We start from the raw sequence: 22145 nt of genomic DNA on the forward strand, positions 1-22145 counted from the left end.
TTCTTTGGAGTTGATTTTTGAGAAATCTTCATTTTCTGTCTAGAAGCAACATATCACTCATCGGAACACTTGCATTTTAGTAACCACATCAGTTTCCTAATTACCATATCAGCTGCCACAACAGTGCCAAAAAAAAGGGACCTGCCCCTTCCCAAATATCCTGGCTGGCTTAAAACAGCAGAGATGTATTCTTTCATAGTTCTGGAGGCTAGAAGTCCAAGATCAAGGTGTCAGCAAGGGCTAGGCTCTTTCTGACAGATTGAGGGAAGAATCTTCCCTGTGTCTCCTTGCTTCTGGTGCGTTCTGGCATTCTCAGCTTTCCTTGGCCATGAGATGCGTCCCTTCAGTCACACGGACTCTTCTCCCATTGCGTCTTCACGTGCGTTTCCTCTATGTGTGTCTGTCGCTGGATCCAGAAGTTCCCCCCTTTTATAATGACGTGTTGTACTGAGTTAAGGACCACCTTACTGACCTTATTTTAACTTCACCTCTCTGAAGAGCCTACTTCCAAATAAGGTCACGTTCTGTGGTATCGAGGGTTAGGACTTCAATATATCTTTTTTGGGAGGTGGGGGAACACAATTCAACCCCAAACAGCAACATTTTTGGGGGGGGGAATGAGATTTGCAATAAGGTATCTGTCGCTGAAGGCATGTCTAACTATAATTATACTATAAAAGGGGGAAAACTGTTTTTCTTCTTCAACATCTGACATCTGAGCTCTCAATCCCAGAAAAAGATCACAACAGTCTTGAGCCCTTGGCCCTCACTTCCATGCGGTTTGAGATTCTGATATCCTGCAGTTATTTAAATAATAGCTTTCGGTTTTGGGGAGGGGTGGTAGAATCTATTCAGTGCTTGGAATGTGATACTGCAAATTATTTAGAATATTTCTTCCTGTGGAGAACTGCTCAGGACTAAAGTCAAGGGGAATGGGATGTTGAAAACGTTTGTTAAAAAGGTTGGGGCACAGGACAGGGATTAATGGATAAGTTTGCTTGAATTTCCACACCTCAGGGAAACAAAAGACAACCCTGGGCTGGCAGCTCGGAAGAGCTGATTATCACTGGGAGGAAAGAGGGATGAGGGGAGGGAGGGGCTGAGCTCATTTGCTAGCCGAGCCTTTAACTGATTTGCTGAGATCATCTACTTGAAGGAACCCAGAAAGCTCCTCATGGCAAATTTTCAAAAGTTCTTTTCCATCCCCTTCCTCCCCTCCCAATTTCCCCTGTGGTGGTTTTGGGACCCCCGATGCCACCAGGGCAGGTCCAGCGCGGGCCCATGGCTTCCAGGAGCTCCACCCTCCCTCACCTGGGGTCACCCTCCTCCTCCTGTTAAATGCTTCTCGGCCCTACTTGCAGCCCTATCGAGCCCACCCGTCCCATTCCTCTTGTCCTCCCTCTGGCTTAGTTCTCTCCCGGAACCCCCTGCTGTTATAAACAAAGCCACTAAGAGCAGAAGCTGGACTTAGATACTCCCCTCCTCACCCAATTAACTGAAACCTGGATTTCCTTGATGACACCTGCTCCCTGGCTAGCCTCTCCAAGACACTTTTCTTCTTACTGCTCTGGGTTTAAAAAGTGTGGGAGAGTCCTGGCTGGTGTAGCTTAGTGGATTCAGCACCAGCCTAGCAACCAAAGGGTTGCTGGTTCAATTCCCAGTCAGGGCACATGCCTGGGTGGTGGGCCAGGGCCCTAGTGGGGGCACGTGAGAGACATCCACACATTGATGTTTCTCTCCCTCTCTTTCTTCTTCTTTACCCCTCCTTCTAAAAATAAATAAAATCTTAAAAAAAAAAGTCTGGGAGAGAGAGTCCAATCTTTTTCTTTACGGCTTCTTCTAGATTCCCGTGTCCCCAGTTTTTCAACTCTTCCAATCAGCTTTGCTCCTGCTTCACCATACTCCTCCACCTTCTTCCGTTTTCCTGTGGCTCTAAACACCGCACGTGACGTGATCACTCCGCTCACTGGATGGCTGCCACACACTTCGGACTCGGGAGACCACAGGCTGCACCCTCTGACTTCCTTGTTTATACTTATGATGCCATCATTAATGCTGTCAGTCTCTGAGGCTAAAGTTCACCTTTGATTCCTTTCTCTGCCTCAATAACAGAACCTACCTTGGAATTCCAGTAAAGTTTCAATAAGAGAAGACATGTAAATCATTTAGCATACAGGGCCGGAGACAGCATAAGCGTTCCATAAATGACATGATGACTAATGAATATATTATTGTTCATAATGAATCGGTATGTAGCCGGTCCCCATGTCTTCCTATTTGTGTCTTTCAAAACCACCCATCCAACATCTATTCTTCCACCCACCCCCGAGCCACGTCCCTTAGCAAGGCCCCTTACCTCCCATCTGGACCAGAGACAGAAACTCTAAGCCAGTTTCCTTGTCTCCAATCTTCCCTCCCACTTCCTAACCCATCTGAGATATAAGGTCTAGATAGAGCCAATGAAAAAGCAACTTGGATAACATCATTCAGCTACTGGGGATGCCGGTGCTCTCCTGCTGGCTCCCTTGAGAGCTGAGCCTTTTCCGCCCAGTGTCACCCTGCAGTCCCAGCCTGGCTCCCGTCAGACCGGCCAGCAAATCTCTGAAGAAGCCTCTGCCTCTCCCACCTCCATCCCTCGGCGGACACCATTCTCTCAGTCTGGAAAACCCTCGTTGTCCACAAGTTAAAATCCTTCTCATCTAAGTCCCCTTCCTTCACCACATCACTGTTCGTGCTTCTGTCTCCTAACTCCCTCTCACAGTGCTTATATTTGGTCTCTTACTCATGTCTCTTTTTCTCCCTTTGTACATTGTCACATGCTTCATAAGTAGAAGGCTCTCAATGAATGTTTATGGATGAAAATTGTCCACCTTTCTCACTTTAAGGTGAGAGATCCTCTGTTTTTTTTCAGGTCTATTCTCCAACCTGGGACATATCATGCGTGGGATAACTTTCGTCCAATCTTCACACTGTCTAAGCCCTCAGACACCCCAGCTAGTGTTTTCTCAGTACAGTCATGCGCCGCTGAGCAATGTTGACATATTCTGAGAAATGCGTGGTTCGGTGACTTCACCATCGTGCGAACACCACGCAGGGCACTTACGCAAACTCAGATGCTCCAGCCTACGCACCTAGGCTCTACAGGATAGCCCAGTGCTCCCAGGCTACAAGCCTGTACAGCAGGTTACTGTGCTAAACACGAGATTGAATCAAGCACAAGAGAAAATGATGCAATCAGGAGACAAGGGAAACACAAGATATACGAGGCTGCTGCTGGCATAACACGGCTTACTGTTTGACAGCAAACTGGTTTAGAAGCAGAAAGAACACATTCTAAGATAACGATAAATAGAATGTGTTGTAAATATACAAATCAATAACATAGTCATGTATCATCAAGCATTATGTACATAATACTATGTACTATACTTTTATACAACTGGCGATGCGGTAAGTTTGTTTTTGTCAGCGGCACCACAAACACATGAGAAATGGGTTGCCTTGCAATGTTATGGTGGCTACAGGGTCATCAGGCTACAGGAATTTTTTGGCTCCATTATAATCTTATGGGACCATTGTCACAGGAGCAGTCTGTCATCGATGGAAATGCGGTTGTGATGCGGTGCACGGCTCTAAGTTAATGCTGTGCACTTCCTCATTCTGCCTTTCTGATTCTGAACCAGTTTACCTTCCCTGCCCTCAAGCCCCACCTGTCCCAGCTTGCGTCCTTATTTCCTGAAATGTAACTGCTCTCTTGTACAGTATGGTGCTCGTGGACTGAAACCCCGAAGGGAATCACTCCTCTTCCAGATCGGATCTGTACCAGGGAACCCAAGCCCTACAGCGCAAAGCGTCCTAAAAATGGACTGATGAGCAGGTAGAAGAGGAATGCTGTGTATACACAAATTGCACTGCATTGCAGGGTGCCGTTTGAAAGTTCAAGCAAGCATTGTTTATTAAAATGCATGAGCCTACCATAGCTTTACTGAGGAGAAAACATGCTTCACAGCCATTGGTGGAGCACTGCGTAAGAAAATGGACATTTTTATGTGGATCTAAGGGAGCCTTTTGAAGTATTTTTTGATCCTTTTCATTAGGCAAGATGAAGCTACCTTCAGGCTACATTGCTGGTGTCAAAACCGATGCACGTTAGATGTCAGCGACTACAGTATAATGCATTTATTTTGTGTGAGCGCAGAAAACACTTGAGAATAGTTTATTTTGCAGAACGACCTATTTAACACTTCAGTTGCCGCTGTATACCACAGAACTGCCAATCCTGTTCCACTAGCAAGTTCTTCTCATTTTGTTCTTCAGCCTGTTCAGGTATTAAGGACAGACTAGGCAAAGAGAAGGAAATAAAGTGGGAAGGTGAGTGCTTCCTCTCTGATCAGTCCTGTCAGGTGAGTATCTCCCCTGGGCCTCGCAGAGGGAGAACCTGTCCTGAATCACAGGGACCTGAAACTTCTCAAACCCCCGCATTTGCCCTCTCACACTGTAGCTGACTTGCACGCCCCTGCTGACATCATTTATTTCTCCAGCACAGATGGCTTTGTACCCACTTGCCTCCTGGGTGTTGGCAAGTGGATGGGCTGGACCCTTCCATTTTGTTGGATGCTGATGGAGCCTAGCCAGTCTGGTCAAAGGGTTTTCCCTCACTTTGGAAAGAAGGAAAGATAGGGTTGGTCTCTAGCACTCGGAGAGCGCGGCAGCGTGGCGGAGTGGAATTGCCCATCAGCGGAGCCAGACAGCTCCAGGTTCCAATCCCGGTACTACCACTTACAGCTGATGGGCTCTAGCAAATTACAGTCCCTTTACATCTCAGTTTGCTTGTATAAAATGGGGAGGATGTCCCCCTTGTGGAGTTGTTTGGCACAGGGGAGGTACTTAAGGAATGCTAGCTCCACCTCCACCCCTCACTCCTTCCCCCAAATTCCATATCTGTTGGATATGCTGGAGCACAAGGAAGTATCTGCTGTGTTCCCTCCACCTTCCTCCTCCTTTTTTTCATAGAAGCCAAACCTCAAAAGCATGCCTTCTTCCTCTCTCCAGTCCACCTACCTTCTCACCCTCTAAGCCCTGCTTTTTATTTATTTATTTATTTTATTTTAATCATTGTTCAAGTACAGTTTTCTCCCTTTTACTCCCATTCCAGCCCACCCACCCAATCCTCCCCACTTCCCTCCCATTACCACCCTCCCCCTAGTTTTTGTCCATGTGTCCTTTAAATTTGTTCCTGTTAACCCTTCCCATTCTCCCCTGAAATTCCCTCTTCTCTCCCCTCTGGGCTCTGCCAAGCCAGATCACGAGGAGAGCTCAGGAACCAGCCTCCGTTTTCTCAGCGGGGTGGGGGCCTGCAGGTTCGCCCTGACTGGCTGACTGTCAAAGCACCCTAATTGGAATTACAATAGGCTGACTCCCCAGGGAGGCCCTGAGAGGAGAGGAGACCCGCAGGTGTTTTTCTGGGGGCTTCTTCCTGTTCCATTTTACCTCATTCCCTAGGCCAGGCAAGTGGAACGTTTGAGGCTCCTTGGCGCTGGCTGCCTAAGGACACACTCAGGTCAAGGTGTGAGCCTGTCTCAGGCAGCAAAAGGAAGGGAGGGGACTGACTGGGCCTTAGGCTGCCATACTTTTGGTGAAAAGATTTTTAGCCCGAGGACTGTCTCTAACTCGTCCCATCCCAGTGAAAGAGTCACTGGATAGAAACGATGTAAACACAGGTGTACTAGTGGCCTGCAGAAGACCCAGCAGTCCCAGGGGCGTGGCAGATCAGCAATCTCCAGTTCAACCCCTGCATTCCACATCCGGCAAAGTAAAATTAAGAGAGATTAAGCAAATTGCCTGAGGCCTAGAGTCAGTCCAGAGGCTGGGCAGGACCTGGAACCCGCCGTCCGGATTCCCAGCCCGCCTCGGTCTGGCGCCACCCTCCTCCCAAGGACATGAGTAATTGACAATCACGGTGCCCACGCAGCTTTCGCATTCCGTCTCGGGTCTTGACCTCATCATTCCACCAGCGACCCCTCGTTTTCTGCTTCCCCAATCCAGAGCTGGTGCTATACCCTCCCTGCCCCCCTCCCAACCACACACCCCCTCCGCAGAGCCTGATGAATGAAGGGACACCTATGCAAACGTCGTGGAAGGCTGCAAACACAGAAATTCCATCCCGCAGAACTGCGCGGAGCCACGGCTGGGGAGGAGTGCCTAGGGGGGCTTGACTCGGGGTCAGAGTACGCCAAGTCTCGGGCGGGGGCGGAGCCTCACGGTGGGGAACGGGAGGGGGCGGGAGGAGGGGCCGGGCGTGGAGAGTTTGGGGAATAAGGCTGATGAGCAGCAGCCCGCCGGGGAGGGAGCTGGAGGCGTGCGGGACGGAGGGATTCCGGGCCGCGCGGAGCGCAGAGGTGCGGCGGGAGCCCGGCGCGCGGCGTCACCGGAGGCGGAGGGGGCGGAGCCGCGTTCTCAGCTGCCACCCCGCCGCCGGGCTCAGCAGACGACACCCGCCCGCCGCCGGGCACGCACCGCGCGCACACACTCTCCTAACAATGCTCCCGGGCGCCCGGCCGGACGGCTGGCGACTCGGCGACCGACAGCGAGGCCGGGAGAGCGCGGCCCCGAGGTGAGCCTGCGACGCTTTCTCCAAATTCGGCCTTTTTTTGTCTAGCAAACGTGGCCGCAGAAGGGAGCTTTGGAGGATCGCTGCGATCACTGGGCAGGCGATCCCTTGTCGCGTCCGCTGGGGTGACAGGCGACCGCTTGGGGCGGGTGGAGCGTCGGGACCGCGTGCACTCGGGGTTGTGCCGGAGGCGGAGGCGCGGAGCCTGGAGGGCACGGGAGCCGGAGGGGTGTTTTCGATTCATTGGAGCATTGCGTTCAGGAAAAAGGGGAAACTTTCCTTGGAGTTCCGGGAGGGGAAGCCGACTCTTCTGCTGGTCTTGCTGGCCCCGCTGCTCCTTTTGGGGTAAGACTGAAGAATTTTGGGATTGCTAGCACGGAGACTTCCTTTCCGCGGCAGCAGTATTGTCAAAGGAGTGGAGAGGGGTGATGGTTTGGGACCCCAGGGTCCTAGCTGCTCCTTATGCGGCACCGGGTTAGATGCCAGCTTCGGAGTCTCCAGAAGTACTGAGATGATGCCTTTTCCCTGAGCCATGGCTCAGCCTTCTGTAAGGCATGCCGTGGGCATGTTCGTGACCCTTGCCTCTGCTGTCCCTTCTCCAGCCGCCCCCGTCCCCCCACACACATACAAAATAGAACCTCCCCACTTTCAGGTGCTGTGCCTGGGAATGGAGGCAGGGCCGGCTAGCCGTGTAACTGTGTGTATTTCTCTCAGATAAAGCCCAGCCAGCAAGCACATGGCTTTGCACAGCCTATGGGATAGCAAAGGCCAAAGGGCCGGGAGTTTTGCAATGCCTCCCGGTCCGAGGCAGGTCCCGGAGGCCTTACTGGTCACCAGTCTGCACTGATGGTAACAACCCCGTCCCTTTTTGAGTCTGAAATTGGACATGGAGCCCTGGGGAATTCTGAAGTTGTTGTCTTGTTGCGGGGTCTTGTGGAACTCAGCGTCCTTACTGTGGGTTCAGGACTAACCCATTGTAACCCATTCTAACTCAGAGTCCTCACTGTGGGTTCAGGAATGTGGGGCACATTCCTGCTGCTGGGAGCAGGTTACATAGCATTGGAGGAGAAAAAAGGGGATATGAGAAGTTGGGTGGAGATCATGACTTGCCCTCTGTGTGTGTCTGTTTGCAGGTGTGCACGTGTGTGTGTTTTTAAGGTTGTCCCTCTCCTTTCTATCCTTTCCAGTGGGTTGTTGAAATCCAGCCTCTTTCCATACCGATGTTCTTTTTTCTGATGTTGCATTCATTTAATTGTAATATAGGTATAATTTGTAGAGGAGTGTTTTCTGGTATCCTGTCATTTCAGGATAAGGTGTAAACAACTTTTGATGCTCGTATGAGGGGCAGTGTTATGAGCCAAAATATTTAATTCTGTGGCCCTGGATCTGGCCCGCACTCTTCATGGTCTTTTTAAAAGGAGGTGGGAATCTGACAGCTTCAGTCTTGCACGCTGTAGCCCCAAGTCTAGTGCACAAGTTTGCAGAGGCAAAGGTATTTTATCATGACTTGAATCAGAAAGAATGCTGAAGTCTTTTTCTAGTCTCACACTGCTGCCTCCTACAGAAATGGGGGAATTTGCATAATTTGGGGGCCCGCCTCCCCTCAGAGGTAAGGAATGTGGGCTGGGAAGGTGCCATTCCCAGGCTGTGGAGAGCTCGCTGGTAGGCGAGGCGCTGCTCCTGATTGGTGAATGCCACTTGAGTTTTTCATCGTCTTTGACTTAAAACAAATAGAGATCCTCTCAGGCCCTGTCTAAACAAATAGAACTGGAAAAGAGTCTTTTCGAGCTTGACACGGTGGTAAGTTGTTTGCTGTGACCGTGATGGTGAGAAGCCCGGGGCTTTGTTAACTGTGTATCTGTGAGTGGTCGTGTGGATGAAAGTTGTGCCCACTGTCAGAGAATTTCGGAGCCTCAGAGCCAAGAGCGTGCTCACAAAGGGAGGGGTTCTAAAGGAAGCCTCCCCGTGTGGGTAACCCAGAGCCTGCCAGAAGTCCCAGCGCTGCAGCGACCACGGTCTACAAAGGAGGGGGACCTCTGGCACCAAGCAGCCATGCATGACAAGTCTGTTGCTCTCAGTTGCCTGTTGAGGAAATAAGATGTGACCATCCCCAACTGCTTCTTCATGGACCTATGGCAGCTCTGAGGAAGTAGTTGGATGCCCGACCCCTAGGACAGCCCAGCCTCATGAGGGGCTGCAGGAACGTGGGGAGCCCACGCAGAACTGGTTTCCAAGCTCCCTCCCTCCAGCCCACTGAGGGCCTCCGGAGCCTCTTTCTGCACTTGAAGCGGGGGCTGCCTTTTCTGTGGTCAGGAAAGCGGACTTCATCAGCTCCCGGTAAAGAAAAGTACCTGTTCCTCACCTTGGGGCAGGAGTATGGAGACTTGCACTACTGAACACCAAAATCCTTCCTCCACTCTTTCCCTCTTCCAGAATGCAGCAGCAGAGCTCAGGCCAGGCCCTCTGTGGCCTGAGATTGTGGGAGAAAGAAAAATCCCTGCTGTCCTCCACTGCTTGTTGAAGCTTAGTGACCTCTTCTGGGCAAGTTGGCAAGGAAGGGATGAACCTGCGACTGGGGCGGAGGGAGGAGAGCCTAACCTGCAATCATCTTCAAGGGAGGGATGTGTGCCATCCTAACAACCGTTGCCGAAAGACAAATATTGTCTTTTATTTCAGAGCGTTCATTTAGCTTAAAGACGCAGGGCTTCAGGGTTAACTTTGGAGGCAAAGCAGGCAGACGTAGCTTCAGCACTTGCTGAATAAGCACTCCTGCCTGTGAGTGTGGGAGATCAGAAAGATAGCCCTTCCCACAGAGATTCTGGAGTGATCTTTGGGACACCTGGCTCATTCCACCTGGTTAGCCCTGTTGGTAGTTTAGCCTCAAAGCAAGTTCTCACGGGAAGAACGTGGAGAGCAAACCCAGGGCAAAACACTCCCTATTGAACGAGAACCTGTTCGCGTTAGGTCGTTAGGTTCTTCAGTGAACTGTTTTCTCGTGAACCGGCCTGGTGAGCTTTTAGTCTAACGCAGTGATTTTCGACCTTTTTCATCTCGTGGTGCACATAAACTCATTATTAAAAATCTGTGGCACACCAAAAAAAAGTATTTTTTGCCAGTCTGACCAAAAACATGGGTATAATTTTGCTTCATTCACACCGGACTGCTATTGTTGTGTTGGCTGTGCCCCTTACTACATAGTCAGGTATGGCACGTGTTAAAAATGCTTGCAGCACACCCGTCAAAAGTTGCTGGTCTGACCAATGACATGGTGAGGTGAGGAGTTGCCAGCGAAGTTGGCTTCTCTTTCCGGACCTACCGAACTCTCCGTGTCTATGGACAGGTCTTCGTTTGTGTGGCTGCCATCGTTTTCCCATCCATATAAAAGGGATACATCGGCCTGACAGGGTGTTATTCAGGTGATTGATTAATACCTGCAACCCTTTGAGCTCCTCCTGGATGGGGAATTTACGAAGTGCTGTGACGCGCACTCTCTGCTTTCGGTTTTACTCTCAGAGTCAGCTGCCTTTTGGCCAGCTGACTGCCTTACCTGCAGGGTTATTGGGGAAATGACTGTGCGATCCTCCTCCCGCTCTCCTGTGTCCCGTCCTGCCACTCCTAGACCACAGCACTGTGGTGCGGATGCATTTCTGTCTGTCTTCCCCTTGGCCTGCAGCTGCAGCCTTTGCTGAGCTCACCGAGCGCCCGGTTGAATGATGTACAGGAAGCAGGGGAAGGAGGAAAATTTCCAGGATGCCAGACCTTCTGACAAGAGTCCCCCGTGGGGGCAGGCGGGCACCACACCTCTCCCCTCTCTCACCCCCTCCATCTCTGCCTGGTCCCACGTATGGATCACAGCCCTGCTTCTAGGGCCTCGACTTGCCCCCCCCACTCACATAGTTCCCCGTTAAAAATCATGGCTTATCCTCCAGAAGCCCCTGTTTGTACCCACTGTACTACTTCTTAGTTCTGGTTTCTCTGGGGCAGTCCCAGGCTCTGGACCCCTAGTGGCGGGAAATGCGCGGATGAGATAACAGGCTTCTTGTCTGTGTGATTTCTTCTCATGCAACTGCCCCTGCACCTCCAGGTACTTGGGGTTTATTTTCAGGGACTGAAATGTCTTTTATGCTCTCTATTCATGTAATAGAGCTGTGTTTAGTTTTTCAGCTTCCGATAAGGCCACGCCACGAGAGAGTGACTAAGAGCCTTATGAGGAATGGGCGAGGGCCTGGGCGTAAATGGAATACTAGTCTTTAGCTTTCTTCGCCTGCTTTCCTCCTCCCTCCCACTCCTCTCCCCAGATGATCAGACCCTAAGCAGCGATGCCCTTGTCCTCTGGCAGGGAGATCTCTGATCAGGCCGGTGTTCTTCCTTTCCAGGAAGCTGCTCTGTGACCCACATCTGCCCCCCACAAGACCACGCCAGACAGCCGGGTGCAGGATGAACCAGCGCATCCCAAGATGCACCAGACCATCCGACTGAACCCCCAGAGCCCGAAAATGTCCGCGTGCAGTGACTTTGTGGAGCATATCTGGAAGCCTGGGTCCTGTAAGAACTGCTTCTGCCTACGGAGCGACCACCAGCTGACGCCCGGCCACCCCCAGCCCAGAGCCGGTAGCCTGCCCCCACCTCCCCGCCTGCCCCCCAGGCCTGACGACTGCCGCCTGGAAGATGAAGGTGTGAACAGCTCGCCCTACTCCAAGCCCACCATCGCCGTGAAGCCCACCATGCTGAGCTCTGATGCCTCTGATGTGTGGACAGAGGCGAACATGAATGGAGACGTCCCGCAGGTGAGCCTGACTAACCCGTGGTGATGTTACCGGGGCCTGTCCCATTGCCGAACTTGGTGACGGGCTGGCAGACAGGAAGGGCTGTCAGAGCAAGACTCCCATAGGACGGCTGCCCATCAGCGAGCCCGGAGACTGCTCCTTCCTGACAGCCGCCCCCTTGCCGGTCTGCTCCTGTACACTAAGGACCATGAATTCCCTCCCTTGAAGTTCATCTGGAGCCTGTATTCACTGTTCATTCGGATAATTATCAGGGCACACAACATGAGGCTTCTTGCGATCTTTTTAGTCAATAATTTTAAGTGTGTGCACAAGTAGCAACACGGCATGGCAAATTCCACGCACCCACCGTGATTTATCCGGTGTCAACAACCACCTCCTCATGACCAGTCTTGTTTTGTCCCTACCGGTGCCCCGCCCTCCCTTTCCCATAACTTTAAAGGACAGCCAGTCATCGCATCCTTTTGGTATGTGTTTAAAAAAAATAAAGCCTTTTAAAAAGTGTAACCACGATACCATTATAACACTTAAAACTATTAACAGTCATTCCTTAATCATATCCCACTCCCGGCTAGTGTTCGTGCTCTCCGTTACGAAGCTCGGATCTCACTGGCTTTGACGTGGGATCACTGAGAACAGCGGCGTCCCTGGAGAGTAGGCCAGTCAGCTCATCCCACATGGAACGCTTGCCAAGGCATGTTATTTAGAGGGCACGGAGAGCCTGCCGCCTCCAGATGTGCTTGCAGAGTTGGACCTCCAGGACATGTTCTTTTTTTAAAAAAAATTATTTTAGAGATTTATTTAGTTTTTAGAGAGAGGGAAAGGAAGGGAGAAAGAGAGGGAGAAAAACATTGACGTGCGAGAGAAACGTCATCAATGGGTTGCCTCTCACATGCCCCAACCGAGGACCTGGCCTGCAACCTGGGCATGTGCCCTGACCAGGAATGGAACCAGTGACCTCTCGGTTCACAGGCCAGCACTCAGTCCAATGAGCCACACCAGCCAATGGACTGGTCAGGGCACATGCCCAGATTGCAGGCCAGGTCCCTGGTTCTGCAACTGGGGACCTAAAACACATTCTAAGAACTGCTGGCAACCTCGGTGACCTCTTCCCCTGTTCTAGTTTCCCCGGACCATCACGGTGAGTGACTCAGGAAGGGTGGGCGAGGGTGTGTGAAATCAGAGGTCAGCGTTAGGTCGGGGAGCCGTCACTGCAGAGAGGCATCTCTTGTGGTTGCACCAAGCTCCGTTTCCCCTCAGGGCCGCTGCAGTCTGGGCACGCAGGTTCCATCCTCTCACGGGGTCGACCTTCACAGACCCGAGCCAGGACTCTGTCTGTTCAGAGTCATCTTGGAGAGGAGCCAGATGCGGGGCCGACTCAGGCTGCTGCTGGAACTGGTGTCAGGGGAGCCTTAGAAGGGGAGCCGGAGGGGACAGTGACTTCAGGGAGGAGAGTGACCAGTTCACCTCTCTGTCTCGTAGCTAAGCTACTCCAGCCACTGACGTAGGCCCAGGCGGGGGTACTGCCTGCCCCTGGGAGAAAGAGCAGCTCTTGGCACAGGCCAGCTCCGAAACCAGCCCTCAGCCTCCTGCCCGCGCCCCCACCGCTCACCCAAGGTGTTTTCGAAAGCCTCATGACCACTTTCTTCAGGAATGTGTCACGACACAGTTATCAAAAGACTAACAAACACAAAACAAAAATTAAACAAAACCCCAAAATCGATATTCAAAGCCCGTAGGAGAACTTATCTCATGTAGCAGTTTTGAGAGAGAAGGCAAAATACTCTTTTCTAGAGTGATTTTCCCCCTCCTTTGCAGACTCGGCCAAAAGAAGGACGGGCCCAGGTGGGCGGGGCAGTGCTGGGTCTGGGCCGACCACAGGGTCCTCGGGGACTGGGAGGGCAGCGGCCAGAGGGCTGTGGGGAGGTCCGGGGGTGAGCTGCCGCCCCGCTGGTGCGCTGCGGCCCGGAAGACGGTTTGCAGAGTCACAGCACTTCCTTCTCGCTTTTTCTCTCTCCTTTTTTTTCTCTGATAAGGTCTAATATAAGTCTTTTCACCCTGGGGCTGTGTAGGTCCTCTGGAGACGGCCCTCCAGCAAGCTGGCCTTCCCAAAGCAGGAAGACAAGTCGATGGTTTACCTGGGCAGCTTCCTCGGCATTCAGAAGCCCCCCGGGCCCTCGGCCCCGGCAGATGGCCACTCTCGAGGCCCGCCTACGTATGCCACGGTCGGCCTGCACAGCCCGGAGCCCCTGGGGGAGCGGAACACCCCCTTCCACCCGCTGAGCTTCCCCGAAGAGAAGGCTGGGCGAGAGGAAAAGCCCACGTTTCCTTACCAAGAGCTGACTTCCACTCAGGAGAGCTTCCACCAGAAACAGGCTGCCTTTGGCGGGATGACATCTGGCTGTCACAAGGGCCCTGGGCTCCTGCCCTCACCACAGCCCCTGCGGGAGTCCCTGCCCTCGGAGGACGACAGCGACCAGAGGTGCTCCCCCTCTGGGGACAGCGAAGGGGGAGAATATTGCTCCATCCTGGACTGCTGCTCCCTGGTCCCTGCAGCCCAGGACAGCTCACAGGCTGAGGGACCCCCGTGCAGATCTGGCGGCAGGGATTGCTCCCCCACATGCTGGGAGCAGGGCACCTGTGTGGGGCCAGCTGAGGACATGAAGCGGGTTTTGAGCCCCCCGAGGGAGTGCTGTAGCCAGGGCCCCGCAGAGAACCCAGCCCGTCTAGGTCCCAAGCAGCTGTCCCCTCCCTCGGAGGCGGCCAGTTCCTGCGATGGCCTCTCCTGCGGGAGTGCCAGCAGCGGCACCAGCAGCCCCTTCCCTCCGCCTCTTGAGAACGATTACTGCTCTCTCATGAAGGAACCTGTGCAGGGGAAGCAGCAGGACGCTGGCTGCCACGTGGTGCCCTCCAGCAGGTGCTTTGGGCTAAACGGGGAGCCTCAGCCTCCAGCCCACCCCAGGGAGGCTGTGCAGCCTGAGCCCATCTATGCTGAGAGCACCAAGAGGAAGAAGGCGGTTCCAGCGCCTTCCAGGCCACAGGCCAAGGCACCACCGGCAGCAGCGGCCCCCGGCCACGGCCATGTACGGACGGCTAACACCTGGGCTCAGAAAACCGCATCTGGCTGGGGCCGGGACAGGGAAGGCTTGGATATGGCCCCGCAGGTGGCGGCCACCATCACAGTCATGGCGGCCCACCCGAAAGAGGACCACCGGACAATCTACCTGAGCAGCCCCGACTCCGCGGTGGGGGTGCAGTGGCCGCGCCAGCCTGCGAGCCGGGACTCTGAGGCAGGTGACGAGGAGACTTCAGCGGGGCAGGGGAGGAGCCCCAGGGAGGGCCGCCGCCTGGACTCGAGTGAGAACAGCTCCCAGGGGAGGCCTGCCATTCCCCCCAAGCTGTCCAGGAGTAGCCCCGGAGGGTCCCCCGTGTCGCCGTCAGCTTCGCCACTGGGAGACCTCAGCGAGGGGAGTTCGGGCGGTGGCACTGGGCCTCAGCCCTCATCCAGGTGTCCCGCTGACTCTGCTTCTTCCTGCCGGGCCAACGGTGTGGCCAGCCGGGACCCTGTCAGGTGTCCCCCACCAGCCACCAGCACCTCCTCGGCCTTGGACCAGAGGCGGCCCCGGTACCAGACCGGGGCCTGGACCCGTCAGTGCCGAATCGAGGAAGAGGAGGAGGTGGAGCAAGACTTGATGAGTCAAAGCTGGGGGAGAGAGACGGAGACTGGCACCACGGACCCCTCAAACTCCTCCACCTGGCACCGCCTGTGCCCCCCAGACAGCTCCTCTGGGCAGAAGGACAAAGCTGGGACTGGGATGAGCAAATCGGCCTCTTTCGCCTTTGAGTTCCCCAAGGACAGAAATGGGGTGGAGGCCTTCTCACCTCCTCCGCCACCTCCAAAGTCAAGGTGAGTACGAGTGTCTGTGTGTGACTCGGGGCTCGCCTGGCAGGACACAGGTCTCCTGCGGGAAAGTTCCCTGCCTACACCAAAGGCCTGCAGCCTGGGCCCCGGGCCCTGCCCTCGGGACCGGTGTCTGCCCAGCCCTCCTGCCTTTAGGTAAACTTCTGAGAGCAGTTGCTCTTTTTTTGTGTCCTGGAAACAGAGCTACAAGCAAGTGCCCTGCTTGGGATTGGCTCTTTGGAATGAATTTTTCCAAGAAGCCCTGCCAAGCTGTCTCTCTTTCCCAGTGCCCATAACTTCATACTCTGGTGCTCTTTTTCTCCCTGTCTCTCTGAAATACCTTCTGTAGGCTGTTTCAAGGAAACTCTGAAATTCTCCATTTACTTTGAAACACGTGAAAGAAGGAGGCTGTGCTTCAGGATTTGGGGAGGCCAAGGGGCAGGGCCAAGGCCAAGTGTGCGCTGTGCAGGAACTGCGGCTGCCACGGCCAGGAGGCCTCAGGGCCGAAAGCAGAATCGGGGGAGGCTCTGCACCTGGTTAGTAACCCTCAGATGTGGGTTTTTAGAGAAAAAAAGATGCAGTTCCATTTTAGCACACTGAAACTCACAGCTTTCTCCCCTGCTTCACTGCTGTCTCCTCCCAGTTCACAGAACCTTTCTCAGGCCCAAGAAAAAGAAACGCCTTTTATAAGGTACCCAGCGGTTCATGGAATTTAAACTGGAGGAAAAATTTCCCTCTATGAAAGCAAAACTGATTCCTGTCAGAAAAGGAGAAACCTGCTGTTTTTTTAAAAGAAAACAAACCCCCCAAAAGCAGATCGTCTTTCTGTGCAGACTTTCTCTAGTCACGTCATTTCCAGTGGATCGCTGGCTCTCGTTGGTTACGGTTTCAACTCCCTAAATGAATGCGGGGATCAGCAGTGACGAGGAGCTCCCATATATATGGCACTTACCGTGGGCTGGGAGTTAGATGTATTCATCCTTTTGGTCCTCAGAAACAGCCCTCGGAGGTAGGACTGACCACCCCCAGTTTACAGATGACGAAACAGAGATGGAGCTAAAACAACCCGCCCAGGTTGCACAGCCGTACCTGGCAATTGGCTCCTGGAGTCCATGCTCCTAAACCGTAGAGGGCACATCAGCAGGCAGCGGCAGTGAGCAGGGCATGAGAGTAAAACTCGGGCTTGGTACTGTCTGCCTCAGGCCTGGGTAGCTGAGCACAGGTCTTAGCATTAGCAGTCGAATTCGTATTGCATCTTTCTCACCTACAGGCTGGGTGATCTGGAACAAGCCACTCGCCATGACTGAGCCTCCAAATGACTCTCCTCTAAAACAGGGTGACAATAACGATAGTAACACCATTTATTGAAGGCTCACGGGACCCAATGGCAGAGGTTAGTTACGTAGGCAGAGAGTTACCGGCCACAGCAGGGACACTCGCCCCCTCTGGGAATGAGCCTGGCCCAATCCCGGACATACCACCTGAGCTTTGGAGAAGGAGCTAAAATGTTCTTGTTTAAGTACAGTAGGGCTTGAAGAAACCCCAGTCACCACAGCAAGGTGTTAAAGAACGAAAATTCAACCAAGTAAAGTGAAAGGTCTCATTGACTTTATCAAGCAAATCATGAATCAGGCAGCATCTTATCTAGTAAATGCAAAGGTGCTCCAAGGAGCTGTGTAAAATGAAAGATTTTTATAGGCAGAAGCAGAGTGAGACCAGGAAGTTAAAAAAGAGCATTATTTCAGGAAAGGTCACCTTCCCTTGGGGGAAGCAAGGGGTCCTATGAGGCATATTTCCTCACTGGGGTTGACAAGAAATTCTAGACGGATTGGTCTGAAATTCTATTCTTGGGAGAGGCTAAAATTACAGTTAGATTAGGTATTGAGTCTTGGTGGGACTTGGCAAAAGTGACTGCATTTGGGACCCATTGTTTCTTTTTGACAATCCGAGAGATGTGACCCAATGTCAGGTACCAGCACCACTGCTCCACAGTTAGTGGTTCTTGAAACTTTTCATTGATCCCTTTGTTGTTTTTTGCTGAATCTCTGTGGTTGCAGCTTTAGGCTCATAATTTTTTTAGGGTCAATCCTGTCAGGCACAAACCACTTCCACTCAGATGGCGTTGCTGATGAATTCATTCTCAGGAATTGTGGCATTTGCCCATTCAAGCCAGGCGTTGGCTGGGTTTCCTCCTGGCCTGAAATAGATGTTTTCCTAAATTCCAGAGGCTACCCACCTTAGCAATAGTCTGGGAGACACAGGTGACGGCATTACCTTTTCCTTCGGCCGATGCCAGAGTCAAGGTAAAGGAGGAGGTCTGGGTCTGGCCCCTCGGGCACAAGCTGTCTACATCAATGTCAGCTACTTCTCCTTTTCAGTCCAGCATTTGGATTAAAAATTATAGCCTTCCTCCTCAGTTCATTCAGTCCCAGGTAATTAAGTACTCTTTTTGAATCTGTTTTTTTTTTAAATGTGTTCTGGAAATTTCCACCCAGCTCTCCTCCATGATCTCAAAGTCCCTGAAACCTGCACCTGTCAAAAGTCCCCTCCCTGACTCTCCTAGAAGGTGAAGCCCGTTTCGGGAACACGTCGGGAAACCATCAGAGTAAAACAGTGACTGTGAGTGACAACTATCTCAAAAATGTCCATCGTTAAAGATCTGATGAGAGTTTATTATAGTGGAATTGACCAGGAAACGTGGTCATTCCTGAAACACGCAACATTTTATAACATTATACCAGAACATGCTACTTTAGGATTTCATACAATTCCTGGAACACTTTCCACGGGCACTTACACTAATACAACATTAAGCTTAGTATTCTCATTCGACGATACTGCCCATGTGTTTTAACATATCGGGTGTGCCTGAATATTTGAACATCTCCCTTTTAGGAGGTGAGAGAAAAATATTTTTTAAATGGTCTAGGAGTTGTCCAGAAAACCCCAAGTGAGTTCAAGATCAAAAAGACTTCACTTGGAGTTTGATTTTGGGGCGTTGGTTAAAAACAGCAAAAGGTTTTACATTTGGTCAGGTAGGATCATAGTTTACTGTGAAACAATACTTGGTGACCCATTCCACCGTAGTCACAATTGAAGGTTTCACGGGAGCATATGGCAGGTTACACAGTTCTGAGAAGAACTGAGTCCGCTGAGTGTCAAGAAGACTAGGTTTGCCAAACACACAGCCGGCTTCCCTTGTGTACGGAGTTGTTTCCGAGTAGCTTTAGTGACATACAAGGGGTCAGGGGTCTCACCCCTTAACAGCCTTTCATTTCTAGTGAAAACTAAGGAGTAAACGATTGTGAACTTTCTCTTACATCAGCATTCTGTGGATGGGTAGACCTACAGACACTTTCTGTGATTTCTAGAAATGGACTTGCTCACAAAATGTCTCAGTATGGCATCAGATATGTTTACTAATAGACCCAAATATCTTTAGTTCTTGTATAAAAGGAAGCCAAAAGTGTGTGTGTGGGGGGACCCAATGTTCAGTAATTAGTTTTAGTATTTTATTTGAATTCGAAATGACTTAGATATTTAATAAATTTTCATCATTCAGCTTTTATCCTAGCAACACTGAAGTTTCCAGTTACCGAAAAGATTTGGAGTAACTATTTCAAAAGTTCACCTAAAAGCTTTTTGTCCTTACTTACATGTATTTAATGTTCTTGTCCTTAACAAGTATGTTTAGATTACTCGTGAAAATTTGCCAAGACAGAAAAATGTCGGAAGGTCTTTGAGCAACCAGAAGGCTGATTTAATGTCCTCACTCGGGCCGTCTGTTAGATGGGCTCCATTTCTCGGGCTCGGCCTCCGCTGTGTGCACGGAGAGGAGAGGCCTCGTGCTGAGTGCTGTGTTGGCTCAGAGCTCTGGAGAAGGGCTGACTGGGGCAGCACAGTGTCGCCTACCTGCCCTGACAGAGATGCGCTGCTCTCTAGGTCTGTTACGAATAAGAACAGAGGAGGATTTTTAGTTTGCCTGGGGTCCTGTTTTACAAAACAGACTCTGACTTGGAAGGAAAAAAAAAAGGACTGTTGAGAATGACTTGGCTTTCCTGTGGTCTTGTTTTGAATGTTTGGCGGTCGCTTATCTGTCTGTGTGAGATATCGTCCTTTGTAAACTCCCATTAGGGTTCCCGAGGAACCTCTTGCTGGAATGCCATGTGGGACGAGGTTTCTCAAGGCTTATTGGGTGGGCTGACGGCGCTTTGGCTTTAGCGGTGTTGGAGTGCGTGCCCAGCCCTCCTCCCCCTGCCGGCCAGGTGAGGCAGAGTCTGGGTCCTTCCTTACCTGCTGCTGCCAAGGCAACCTGCTGCAGACACGAGCCCATATCTCGTTAGACGGGCAGATCCCGCCGAGTCTCTGGGTCACCCCTGCTCCAATTTAGGGCAGCATCGGGAGGCGAGAAGTGACCAGGACTGCTGTTTAGGAAACCAGACCCTGCAGGAGAGAAGTGAGGACCTCTTAGTCTTAATGTCAGGGTCAAGACCTAGGGCAGGTCAATGAGAGCAGAAGTGCCTGGGGAAGTAATTAAAATGCAAAAGAATCAACTTCATTTCTGCCTCTTATTTCTTCCCAGATGCAAACCTGTTTTTAAATGGCTTGTGGCTTTTGAGTGACAGGTTCGTTGTGGGAGAAGCCTCTGATTAGCGCAGACAAACATCTCACAGAGACAAACATCTCACAGAGAAACCCGAAGTAGGAAGGTGGGCCCGAACTCAGAGGTGGAGTCAGAGGAGGACAGGTGAATGAGAAGTGAGACAAGCCCACAGCTGTTTTAGTGGGAGATACTGTCAGTTTATGGAGGACAATATCTCACACAGACAGAAACTAAAACAGTTTAGAAACTGGGATATGATAAAACAGTTTCCAAACTGTTTTAGTTTCCACAGTCTTCGGCCCCCGTGAGACTGATCGGGAGGAAGGAAAGGTTCACCGAGAAAGTGAGGGGTGACTTCGTTTTGCAGTGGTCACTCGTGCTAGTGGTCATTTTCACCCGCCACTTAGCTATAATGTTCCTCTGCAGGGACTCCCTCTGGGGAGCAGAGCTGTCCCCGGGCTTTCGGTCACTCTTCAGTTCCCTCCCTCCCTCCCACGCTACTTCTCAGCAACAGGTGGTGACCGTGTCACAGATGCGGCTCTTTTCTGTCCAGGGGTGTGGCCGCTGCCCTGACCTGGGCAATCGGACCGACTTCCTGGGGTGCTGTCTCCGTAACGGGGCCCCTCAGCGTGAGCTCTGGGGGATGGGAGCAGAGGGAGTGAGATGGGCATCGGCCTCCAGCCCCCATATCCACTGCAGCTAAAGCTCCTGACGCTGCTCCGGTGGCCCTTGCTGCTGCAGTGGATTATGGGGTGGGCGGGGTGGGGGCGATGGCAGCAGTGTACAAGGAAATCCCGTCGCCTTTGATGCATACTGGGATTTTCTGTGTGGCTTTCTGAAAAGCGCACTTTGTGTTAGAAAGCAGTGTACGTACTTAGAGAACCATCTCTGACTGGGTTTTGCCTTTTCGACAACACCGAAATGCATCGGCCCCGGAGAGAAGGAGCACTGGGCACACGTCAGGGAGAGAGTCCTCCCCCGCAGCCCCACACACGGAGTCTGGCAAACGGAACAAAGCACGTGTATCAACAATGCAAGTTTATGTTCTGTTCCAAGCCAGGGGCCAATTACTATTTGGCCTCTCCCCTTGAGCTTGTGGAGAGAGCCTGAAAAGCCTGGGCATCTAATGATGCCCTAGCACCGAGGATTAAAATTGATTCCTATCTTTCTATTCTCTAATTTAAAAAAAATCACTGGGTTGAATAGTAGTATACATAAAATATTTATGACATTCTTTCCATTTTTAAGCACATTGTCCATGGCTAAAGCTAGGGATTAGAGATTCTTTAATTCATCAATATCTACTACTCTTGCACATTCTGTTACACTTTTGTGCAAGGTGCTAAAAAAGCCAGTGGCTTCCCTTAAGGCCCCTGAGGGTTGGGTTGATATAATTAGCTCAGCAGATGTGTGGTATGACCACCAAAGGCTCGCCCTTGCTTTGATTCCCTGTGAAGAGACTGGTTATCATAGCAACTGCATTCAGTCATGCAACGGTAAGCTCAGCTTGGTGCCCAGGAGTAGTCCTGCCTTTTGACCTGATGCAAGATCAAGATCATGCTTCATGCAGTCATATAGATAACCATTTATTAAAGAAAATTATGTCAGGTGCTTGGTAAAGAGCATGCTTAGCCATCTGTAATAATTTCATAATCTCTTGTTGGGTGCCTGGCACAAAATAGATGCTAAAAAAGTACTTGTTAAATAGTTGTAGATGGAGAATAATCCTGTTTATTTCTCCAAAAGCACCTAACTCTAATGCTTTGAAATGTTGAAGGTAGGAACAGTAGCTTTAAATACTTGTATCGAAGTTTCTTTCTGAAACCAGGTCTTGTGATTCATGCCCAGCGCTCTGTTCACGCCTCCGTTTGGGCAGTTGACACAGCCTGTCTTGCATCGTATCAAGTTGGCACCATTTTTGCATCCATTTGTAAACTCCTTGGTGTCCTACACAGGGACTGTGTTTCATTTTTCTTTTTTTTTTTAAGTTTCCTATAGACTGCCTTAGCACAGTGCGTGGGATATGGTAGGTATTCACCGAAGGATTATTGAATTAGAAAAAAGAGCTCAGTGTGAACCACCCATTTTTCACTGGACACTCCATTATAATTCTCTTGCTAGACTTGCTCAGTAGAACATTGTCACCTTCAGTTAAAGAGGCTGAGGTTAATGTTCATCAGTGCTTCAAGGTGGGCGAACGCCATGTGGGCACAACACATCCTGTCGTGGATTTAGTCCCCAGCGTTT

At 51.4% G+C, this 22145-nt stretch overlaps 1 protein-coding gene across 3 annotated transcripts in view; it reads left to right on the plus strand.

Annotated features, from left to right (window-relative positions):
• Nucleotides 1-6385: 6385 nt before the first annotated feature.
• The window catches only part of PRAG1 (PEAK1 related, kinase-activating pseudokinase 1), a 49406-nt gene continuing 33646 nt past the window's right edge, over nt 6386-22145 (plus strand). The window contains exons 1-3 of one of the 3 annotated variants that reach the window (XM_036011666.1): nt 6386-6613; nt 10909-11397; nt 13467-15301. In XM_036011666.1, the coding sequence (XP_035867559.1) occupies nt 11068-11397; nt 13467-15301 (2165 nt within the window). In that variant the 5' untranslated portion in view covers nt 6386-6613; nt 10909-11067. Of the gene's footprint in view, nt 6614-10908; nt 11398-13430; nt 15302-22145 lie in introns of those variants that run through there. The other 2 variants (XM_028526887.2, XM_036011667.1) reach the window with 2 other exon arrangements.

This window comes from Phyllostomus discolor, chromosome 11 (genome assembly GCF_004126475.2).
Source record: "Phyllostomus discolor isolate MPI-MPIP mPhyDis1 chromosome 11, mPhyDis1.pri.v3, whole genome shotgun sequence".
Taxonomy (NCBI): Eukaryota; Metazoa; Chordata; class Mammalia; order Chiroptera; family Phyllostomidae; genus Phyllostomus; species Phyllostomus discolor.